The 11,239-nt window shown below is 33.4% G+C and overlaps 1 protein-coding gene across 6 annotated transcripts in view; it reads left to right on the forward strand.

Annotated features, from left to right (window-relative positions):
• Positions 1-10,753, forward strand: part of LOC140782110 (negative regulator of systemic acquired resistance SNI1) — a 31,482-nt gene extending 20,729 nt beyond the window's left edge. For 3 of the 6 annotated variants that reach the window (XM_073128497.1, XM_073128500.1, XM_073128498.1), the window contains exons 12-16: positions 459-524; positions 5,792-5,944; positions 9,300-9,424; positions 9,938-10,072; positions 10,286-10,753. In XM_073128497.1, the coding sequence (XP_072984598.1) occupies positions 459-524; positions 5,792-5,944; positions 9,300-9,424; positions 9,938-10,072; positions 10,286-10,370 (564 nt within the window). In that variant the 3' untranslated portion in view covers positions 10,371-10,753. The remainder of the gene's footprint in view (positions 1-458; positions 525-5,791; positions 5,945-9,299; positions 9,425-9,937; positions 10,073-10,285) is intronic. The other 3 variants (XM_073128501.1, XM_073128502.1, XM_073128503.1) reach the window with 2 other exon arrangements.
• The last annotated feature ends 486 nt before the right edge of the window (positions 10,754-11,239 follow it).

Genomic DNA, 11,239 nt, shown 5'->3' on the forward strand with positions numbered 1-11,239 from the left:
ATGTTTATTTTTATAGAGTAAATCCTGATTTCAATTTGGATTTGGCCGAGGATTTCGCAGCTTCCTCTTCCTCGTTGCAACACGGGTGAGAGGAGAAGGGATCACACGTGCAATGCACGTAAGCCCTTACTTTTTTTTTTCTGGTTCTCACAGTATAGTATAGGTTTATCATTTCCTTCGGGCCTTCTCATTTTCCTAATTGTGCTCTGGTCAACCCATATTGTCAGAGAAAGCCTAAATTATGATTTATTGGAGCCTTTGTGATTTTTAGTTGTGCTCTGGCTGACCCATATTGTTGGAGAAGGCCCCAATGATGATTTATTCCATCTGTATATTCTTGTAAGCACACTGACCATTTAATGCTGTAACCTGTATGATCTTTGCCATGGAATTCAATTGCTTCTCATTTGTGCTTGGGAAAAGATGTCTTTTCACATACAGCTACCTGTGTATTGTAGGTCTTCGCTGAACCTAAATGGAAGTTGGAGATAATTTTGCTATACTTCTCAAAATACTGTTTGAAGGTATGCCTTCTTATAAGAGCCATAGTTGCATAATCTGAGGTGAAACATTGTAGTTTTATCCATTTTATTTGCCTGTCATCAAATGTTAGCAAGTAATTATAGGGAACTAGAGATGTTTGAGCATACATTAATGTTTTTCTTTAATCTGTGAGAAAAAAATAGATTTTGACAATTTAGCGCTTTACATATCCAATATAGTCTTTTAAGGTTACGTCTCCCTTAATTTGTCTTTCTATATGGTGTCCGTTTCTCTAGATCGTTTAAAGTATTGTTTTTTTATTCTTTATAAAATGTAGCTCCTGTACTAACGCAATGCCACCTTCTGTTATTGTGTACAATTTTCAAGTAAGACAAAGACATCCCTAAAGTGTATCCATGCTCGAGACGACATCAGTAAAGTCTGAATCGTATCAAACAAATAAATGCATGTGCTATGTATCTACATATGCATTTATTAAAAGTATTGTACTTTTGTAAGTTATTATGCATGTGAAATGAGTATGTTATTTGTCTAATTCTTATGTTGTCTTACGCACAAGTTTGACGGAGTCGCTCGAACTAGTTTTCAAGGCTATGCTTGGTTTGAGGCCAAGCTCTGAATTAGATTAGCTGGCCCCATTTTTCTTAGTCTTGATTTAGGTATCTTGAATTATGCTAAGGTAATATGGTGTTTGGTTTAGAACTAGGCAAAAGTGTAATTATTACTTTTGATTTGATATGAAAAAGTGAAAAATATATTGGTTTTAGAGAGAAATATATGATATATATAATTTAGGGACCAAAATATCTTTTCACTTTAATGATAAAATTTAAAAATGTTATTTTTTAATCAATTAAAAGTTTTTTAATACTGATTTATGGGCTTACATGCTATATATTAGCTTATTTTGGGGCTTACATAAGCCCGCAAATAGAGTTACATTGCTACATGTAAGCCCATTGCGGTTTTACATATTATTATTTTTTACTTTTTTCTAAAATAGTGTAAGGTTAATATTCTATTTTAAATAATAATATAATATTACTATTTTTTATTTTCTTTTGTTTCTGGTTTTAAGCCAAAGTGTAAGGCTATATTATTTTTTTAATATTTTTTAATAATGTGTAAATATTCTTTAGTATTATTTTTAAAATATTTTTAATTTTTAACAAATTATTTTTACATATTATTTTTAAATATTTTTAAAGTTGTTTGTAAACTTTTATTTAAAAAAAGTAAATTATTGCGAGCTTAAAAGCTCATAAGCTTGTAGCCACTTTACAATTTATAGTGGACTTAGTAAATTTAAAAAAAAAGAATTTGAGAAAATTGTATTTATTATGAAATGAAATTATAGAAGATTTAAAATAGAGGTGTAATTATTACTTTGATGTGACATGAAAAAGTGAAAATATTTTTTTTAGTGAAATTGAGTATGTGTTGTGCAAATAGTACTAAAATATTATTATTAATTTATAAAATATAAATACAAATTAGCCATTTTAAACTCATGATATATAATAGTTTTGTCTAGTCTTATTTTTTTATGAGTGAAAGAGGAGCATTTTTATAATAAAAATTATATATTTTTTGGAAGAGAAAGGAGAGAGTAGGGAGAAGATTAACAAGACATGAAATCCATAGATTTAAGTAAAATTAGAATCAATTCGAAAGAATAAAATTTCTATATTATTTATTTATTTATTTATTCGGGACTAAATTTGATTAGGAAAAAAAATTAAAAATGTGTTTGGTTACTAAACTAGGTTAAGGGTTCCTGGCTAAATTCAAACGACCCTCTTGAACTCAAAACAAATAAGGCATACTTTTTTTTACAGAATTTAATTATTCTTCTTTTGCCATTTAAGATTTCTGGTGTTCGACATTTCTCTAACATCTGAAATTATATCTAACGAAACTTATATGGTTGAGCAGTAGACTCATAATTGCCATAAAAAGGAAAAGGTCTAGATCTTATTCATTATCCATCTACAAAATTCTCTTCTCCGCTATTTATCAAATACTTTAAAAGCTTAAGCCATTAGAGAATAATGATTTTTATCCTTTTATATTCTGACACCCTCCCTTACTTTTGATATATTTGTGATGGGCCTAAGAGCATCTCTAACCGGGCTCCAAAACTCCAAATTTGGAGCCCGGTGGAGCTCCAACCGGGCTCTATATGGGGCTCCAAATTTGGAGCCATGAATAGTGGGGCTCCAAATTTGGAGCCCCACCATGAAAATGGAGCCGGGCTCCATTTGTCACATCAACTTTTTGAAAATGCCAAAATTGCCCAATAAGTGTTATATTCAATAATTTTAATTCCATTTGTATCCTTTGTTAAATAATTTAGTTAGTTAAGCTAAGTATATAATTAGTTTTACTAATCGATTTTTAACAAAAATAATACCATTGGAAAGGTCTCATCGAGACCTTTAAAATGAGTCTAATATTAAATTACTTTTGAGTTAATTTTAATTTTAATTTTTTTATTATTTATAAAAATGAGTCTAATAAATTATGTATCCTAAAATATAATTACTCAAAATTATCCCCAATGTAAATATTAAAAATTAAAATACATTAGATATGAAATACATCAAACATGAAATACATTAAAAATGAAATACATCAAATAAAAATTACATTAAAATTTATATTCCTTCATTCCTGTGCCTCTTCTATAAGTGTTCAATTAGTGCATTTCGAAGCTCAAAATAAGCCTCTCTATCTTGGATCTTCCTATGTCGCGCAAGGCTACAGAACTCGAACCGGTGGCTACGGAACCGGAACCGGTGGCTACGGAGATGACTTACCAGAATATTAAACATCTATTGCTTTTAGTATGTTTGGTTAATTTCTGCTTATTTTAGGTAATGTAATTTTGATATTTTTAGTTAATGACATGTAATGCTTATTTCAATGTTTATTTCGTGTAATATAATTTCAATGCGTTTAATTAAAAAATTAGTAATTTAAAATTACTTCTAAAACTATTGAATATTAATCTTATTTTAAAGATCTCGATGAGAGTTTTCTAACCATATATTTTTTAATAAAAAATAATAATGCTAAGATGATCTATTAAGCAATTTAAAATAGCTAATATAATAATATATATTATATTATTTTATAATATATATGGAGTCCGGTGCATTGGAGTGCACCGGGCTCTTGCTCCATTTTTGGCTCCATATTTGGAGCCCAAAGGCTCCAAATATGGAGCAAGCATTGGAGATGCTCTAAGAAGTGTATTTGATCTAAATGGGTTGGATTTTTTTTTAATTGACGAGATGGCTTGGTTAGATTCACACTTAGGATCTACTGCTCTGATATCATGTTAACTCATCAACTATTCTACAAACTTCTTAGAGAATAACTATTTTAACCTTTTAATTAATAATTAATTCTAACATCCACCATAAGTTTGCTTAGTTTGACATTGAGATTATATGGAAGAATGTCAATCTTTTTATTCATTTTATTAGAAAAGGATGCTAGATGGTCACTGCAATCCAAAAGAAGGATGTTTATCTTTATAGAAAATTTATTATATATCAGGAAGGTGTGCGAATCCAAAAGAATTGGAAAGTTCGGGTGTTCTGTTATCAAGCCAATCGGCATCCAAATTTGCTTCTTTGTTTTATGTGCCTTATGCAAAACTATTCATGACTAAAGGTCATTGTTCTCAGATCCATAATAATGACTTTATTTGACTATGAGCAATCCCGGCTCCTTGTTTTAATATCATTTTTAGCTGGCTTATTTATCTCCATGGTCTTCACCATACTAAACACAAGGTCTAAGGCTTTAGCTACTGAATAGATGCCAATATGGTAGTAATGGGGCAACCACCTGCAATGAGAAATATCCTGTTAGGGTCTCTGGAAACACCTCTTGAAGACATAACACCGTCTTACCCAGACTGCACTTAAGATATGACTTTGAAGGTGCAGGTGGTACTGGACAATACACTTTTATAAATATAAACAACAGATACTGCACTGATTTAGCAATCAAGGTAGGATTCAAAGTTCTCCTGTAAGTTTTGTGCCTTCAAATATCAGTCATCTCTCAGCACAACTCCTACCAGTTTGCAATTCAATAAGATCCTTAACCCTAAGATTAGTGTTTCATAGCTACAGGTTTAATATAACTTGATCTCCTTTCCATTGGAATACCAAAGATCCATGGTTCTGCACCAATTAAGGGTGTTGTCTTCACCCTCCTTAGCCAATGTACACAGAAAGACCTAGAGTCATCTGGCTAAGAGCAGAGCTCACCAGTCTTTAAGCCCAAGAGACTTTATTCTCTCTCCTTCCTCCAAAACATGTACACAGATACTTAGATACTTAACCCCAGTTAGAATGGACCAAAGGGTTTGATCATCCTGAAGGATCTTTATCTACTGATTGAGCTATAATTCTTTTTGTTTTTCATCCATCACATCTGATGAGCTAGACTGCCATATTCTTTTGGCATCAAATATAGGTTATCTCACTGCAAGCAATTGAGGATTGCTTCTCATATATACACACACACATACATATGATTTCTAGAGCTAGAAATACTGAAACTTTAGAGGCTAAGAAATTTTTAGATATTGCTATAGCTTATTAGTTAAGTTGAGGCTAATTTTCGTATGTTCGGGCTAATGGTTATACCATCCTTGCATTGATCACATCTTACAGTACATTAAGTATTCACGAAGTGTAGACCAACTTAGGGATCTCATAAAGGTCAAGATAAAAGGATAATTTTTATTGCACATAACATACAAGTTTAGAGTGTTGATCATGATTGTGCTCAATATGAAGCCCGGAAATATTGACACTGACTTTTTCTTCAATTTTCTGAGATAAGCGGAATTCAATTTCCATTTGTTCAGAATGAGATATGCATTAAAAGGTAGTGCATCTGAAATAAACTGTCAAACAATTCAAATTGAGTGGCGCCAATGCTTAGTACAACTAATGTATGGGCTGACATATATTTCGTCCATAGTTTTTTACTGTGCATCGTGGTGAAAGTGTATCTGAACTATGCAAATAATACATAATGGTTACTATATATGATATATGGTTGAAAATGCACTTAACTCTCTCTCTCTCTCTCTTACATGCATGCATATATATTCATGCATTAAATCTTTCTGGATAACTATCCTTTCCTGGTAACTTGCTTCTTGTAAGATTGTAATCTTTAACAAGAAATAAATGCTTTATGATGGAGGCAAATGATTGCCATTTAATTTGCTTTTTCTATATGCTGTCTTGTATAATAGCATTCGGTTCGCACTCGAAGATCAAATGATGCACCAAAAGATCTAACACTGGAAGGTGTCCTGAATTACTTCTCATCCACCATGAGTACAAAAAGTATCATGAAAAAAATTACTTCAGAGGTAGCGCAGGTGCTGTTAGCTCATGCCTTTCAGGTAAACAAATTGTCAAAGTTGGCAAAACATGTTTATTCCTTGCTCTAGGCCATATTTTGTTAAAGTTGACAAAATATGTTCTGGACTTAGTTCACAAAAATCTGCATTAATTATTTAATTTAATCCCATTTTTCTTTCAATTAGACATTTAGACCTTAATGTCTATTGTATTAGTATGGTCAATATATTGACTATACATCCGTGGTTTTTATCCTAGTTTGGAGTTTTCCACATAAATCTTGCGTGATTCCTCTAAGGAGTCAAGTTACTCTAATCTCTTTATTCCATTTTAAGTGATGTGGAACTAGATTATGAAATTTTTTGGGTGAAAGAGATGTTTGTGGTTTTGTCAGTGAAAAAGAAATTCATGAAGCATATCGGTATCACAAACACTATGGTTGATCCTAACAATGGTTATGCAGATCCCTAGTCGGCACGACACACCCTCAGCGCACCTTTATGTGCCAGTGGCACACATTGGCACATGCCAATTTAGCACATTTTTAATTAACATTTTAGGGTATTTAAAATTATTTTTGGGTCTTCAACATATTAATCTTTAGTTTTTAATTTAAATATATATATTAAAGTCTGCATTAGCCAATCAGCACGGTTTGGCATGGAAATGCGCCAGTAGCACCCCAATGCCAGGTGCTGTGCCACCATTGGCATAATCATCATTGGTCAATCCAACCTTAAAAAGTTAAAATTTAATGCAGTTCATATAGACTAATTCAAGGAGTGTTTAAGTGCTCTTTTTAAACAATAAAATCTGTTGAAGGCAATGTGTTAATTTTTATTGCTTTTTCTCACTCATTATGATATGTATGAATTGCCATCAAGTGGTCTGACAAACATGCCATTTCCGAGTACTCTGATGCTTGCTAGCTTCATAAGTAGAACATCTTGTGCCATCTTCCCAGCTGTCCTTGATTACATGGCATGGTGGTTTTTCACACTCGGGATCGGCCGAAACGGATCGGGATCGGCTATAGCCGATCTCGATCCACACTCGGTTTCGGCCTGCTGCAGGCGGCTGCTTGCAGCCACTGCGAGAGACAGCTGCGCAAGGAATTTATCTCGGCCGACATTCTTCTTTGTCATTTGTCATTCTTCCGACATCAAGAATGACAACTACTGCCGCTTGTCCAGAAGCGGCTAGAGAGAGAGAGGAGAGAGAGGAAGGGAGAGTGAGGGAGAGAAAAGGAGAGAGAGAGAGGGAAAAAGCAAGAGAGAGAGAGAGAGAGAAAATGAAAGAGAGAGTGAGGGAGAAGGAAAGATTAAAAAAAAAAGGGTATGAGAGAGAGAAAAAAGGAAAGAGAGAGTGAGAGAGAGGGAAAAAGCAAGAGAGAGTGAGAGAGAGAGAGAGAGAAAATGGAAGAGAGAGTGAGGGAGAAGGAAAGATTAAAAAAAAGGGTATGAGAGAGAGGAAAAAAGGAAGAGAGAGTGAGGGAGAAGGAAAGATTAAAAAAAAAGTTGAGAAAGAGAAAAAAAAAAAAAAAAAGAATGTGGGAGAAAATAGATACTTTAGACTAACAATTAGAGGGATAGAAAAGAAGAGAGGGAGAAAAAGAGATTTTTACTTTTTAGGCTTTATATGTGAGTAATTATTATTTCTTATTTTTTTATAATTTTTTCTAAATTTTTAGAAATTTCTCTAATATTTTTAATAATATTTAGAATTTTATTTAATTAAAATAGTCCGATCCGATACAGGCGGCCGATACGGCCGATACAGCCGATACGTATCGTTTTTTCGGACAGCCGATCCCGATCCCGATACCGATTTTTGGAACCTTGGTTTTTCATTATCTACTACTATGCATTATAAAGGATAAAGTTAGATTATTCTAGAATAGCTATTCTAGATTCTTTCTCTTACAATTGTATCTCTTATTTAGAGAAATGTATTCTAATGTTTATTTATAATCTAAAATAGTAGTGTAATAATTACTTTTGATATGACATAAAGTTAGGATAAACTACAAATAAGAGGTAAAAATTGATTCAAATATCCTTGTTTTGATATATAAATTTAAATTAAAGTGTTCTCATTTCTTATAGGTATGTAATACAAACTTGTAAGTATGTAATGAGATAGGTCGATAATAGGAGAGGAGATTGGTGAAAAAATTGGGCAAGAAAATTGGGCAGTAATTTTCGATTTCTGAAATGAGATAGATAAGTGGTAGAAGAGAGAATTTTAAAATTAATTTTAGTCAAATTGAGGGTAAAATTCTAACTGGGCTTGTGTGGAATAATTTAAACAGTGTTTCTAATATAGAGTAAGGATAATTTGATGTTTATTTTCTAATCTAAAGTAGCATTTCCTAATCTAAAATAAGAAAAAGATAATCCTAAAGCAAATGAGCGCTAGATGAGTAGAATGATGCAACACCAACGAAAATCTTTTCTAGGTGCTGCCTCAACTGCGTCCATTCACAGAGTGCATGCAACAGTTGCCATCTCATGATGGCTGTTGCAGGCTTGCAGCAACCAAAGATTCCGTGATTAGCTCAATACAACAACAAAAAAAAAAAAATCTAAAATCAGCCTTAATATAGGGAACTGCAATGGCATAAACAACAGGATAGCAGGCCTCCCACATAAGAAGAGGGATCCTGACAACAGTATGTGGTGCAAGAAAGACCTGATGTCTTGATATCTTCTTTAAACATGAAGATATTGGTCTTAACTTGAAATTGGAAGTTCTCGGATTGTTGTCAATTTGCTACTCTGTATTTGGTTTTTGTCCTTTACCTTTTGGTTGAGTGACCTTACTCCAATAGAGGGATATGTTAGACCCTCTTTTCCAAATGCTAAGACGGTATCACAGCAATTTAATTCTTTTACATTCAGTTCACGACTGCCCCCTCTGAGAAAAGTGACTTCTCTGCGGAGTTCAGCTTTGGAAAGGCAGTCAGAGGATGACCTTGGTCCATCAAAGTTTTGAGTAGTGGGTGGTAGCTAGATTTTTTTAGAAGACTCCTTGAATTGTAGAGACCCAGAAGATTTCTCAAATTGTGGAGACCTAGAAGATTCCTTAAGTTGTAGAGACCCAAGGGAATCTCTACTGCCAAGGGGTTGAAAGTATTGGTGTCGGCAGCTAAAAGGTACTGCCCTTCTACATTGCCGCATAAAAAATGACTGATTTTGACAAGATATCCCTAGGGCGTGGCCATATCTTACAGAAGTGATCTTTCCTATCACATCTGTACATATTAATATGTCTTCTAATAAAACCTTACTATGATCCTCCAATTATATTAGAGAGAGTTATTCTCCACCAATGCCATTCTTGTGATATTTTCATTTCAATTCATTATTTATTCTCTTACTTAATGCATTCTGTCAGGCTTGTCTCTCCCTAAAGCATGATCCGGAGCATATCCATGACTCCACTGAAAAGATTGGAGCCACTCTTTTACAGATATGCAACAATATTATTTCTGCTTTTCAGAATCTGAGAAAAATTGATGAGTAAGTCTATGAGCTTTGATGTATAATAGTATTATTCTTGACCTGTGTTAGCATATAATGGGCGACTACCTTGAGCTACTTGCTTTTCATTATTTAGATACCTTGAGCTACTTGCTTTTCATTATTTAGATGGAACTTATGATGTACTCATTTATTTGGGTGAGCTGGTGTGGAGGTGTGCTGTGTCGGGGTGGTAATTTACTTTTTACTTTTTCTCAATCCTGCAACTATGCTGCTATGCAAGACTAAGACCTCAGAAATTCAATTTCAAAAATAAAGATCTCAGAAATTCCACGTAATTTCCTTTTAATTTTAAAAATAATCATCATCTTTCAGTTCTTAGCATATTCTCCTATCAGTCCTTGTGTGTATAGATTATTATTGATCTTGGTGAGTCGATGATGTATTACCACCTAGTCTTCTCTGGGAGGTGGAAAACTCCTATCCTGATTATCGGCTGTCTTGTGTCATGTATGAAATATTTGATCCTCTAAAAATAAATGTATCTTGCAGCTTAAAGCTTTTAGGTTGCCCCTGTTACATGGTGTTTGAGCAGGAGGGCCCTGAGTTTGAATATAGCAGGCCTCTCTGTCATCAAAATGAAAACCTACTATTTAATTCCAGTCCATGTGTTGGGCCTCAATCATGGTGAGAACAGTCTTTTAACTCAAAGATGTCTCAAATTCTCCCAAGGATCAACAGATAGATATGAGGTTCCATGTTGAAACAAAAAAGCTTCTATATTTTACTACTATCCTATTTGTGGCTTGGAGTTCTGCCAAAGTGTTCCTGTGTTTGGTTCCGTTTCCTGTTATAACATTTAAAATTTTCTTACAGTTGATGTTACCATTTTTTGCACAGGAATCTGGAGTTGACTTCATTCGAGAAAGAAGCTCTGTTTACTGCTGCAATAATTTCGTCACAAAAATTGGGAACTGAAGGGTGATAGAAGCCTATACATATATATTTTGTCATGCTAAACCAACCTGGTTAAAGTTAACATTGCAATGAGCTTTGTGGCATGCTCAAATATTTTGAAAACAGGTTTGGAGACTTTGATCTGCTTCATTTTGGAAGATAGTTAAAATCAACCAGAAATGTCACAGTGAATAGGTATTCAACTAGCAGCTTATGTATATGAAATTCGATAACGCAGAAGAGGTTCTTATTTACTAACAAGGACTTGTAGCGTGAGTTGGTAGTATATGTATCTTTACCTGGACATATTTGTAAGTAAATCTACCATGCAAGGGAACTTGCATGAGTTTGCAAAATTTATTCTGTTTGTAAGATGAGTCAGTCAGAATAAAAAATTAGGTGGTGGGCTAATTGCTGGCAGTGTTATCATTTGTCTAATATTTCATAGTATACTATATTTATTTTGGCGTTGTTTTCACTGTTTGTAGAATTCATTTGGCTTTATTTTCTTTTCTTTTCTTTTCTTTTTTTCCTTAAAAAAGTGTATTATATTTTTACGAATCAGCTTTTATGACAAGTGACTTAGTGCGTGCATCAGATTACCCGAGCTTGGTTAGCTGTCGGTTTAGGGTGTTTAAGGTAAGAAGGGTGATTTGAGGGTGAGCTATTAATGTTTAGTTGGAAGTTGCTTTAGTGTAGGGCTTTTCCTGAATACCAATTAGCTAGTCTTTAGTGGGTCCATGTTCACCGCTTTTTTTTGGTCTAAAGTTTTGGTTGGGTGTTGATAATGTCTAAATAATACTTAAGAGTATAGTAGTTTTTATTTTATAATAAGAATGTTAGGAGTTAGTTCCATGATGCCTGGATTTCTCCTTGCCCAAAAAGAAAACTTCAAAT

This window comes from Typha latifolia, chromosome 2, assembly GCF_019914945.1.
Source record: "Typha latifolia isolate L0001 chromosome 2, TyphaL0001v2, whole genome shotgun sequence".
Classification (NCBI taxonomy): Eukaryota; Viridiplantae; Streptophyta; class Magnoliopsida; order Poales; family Typhaceae; genus Typha; species Typha latifolia.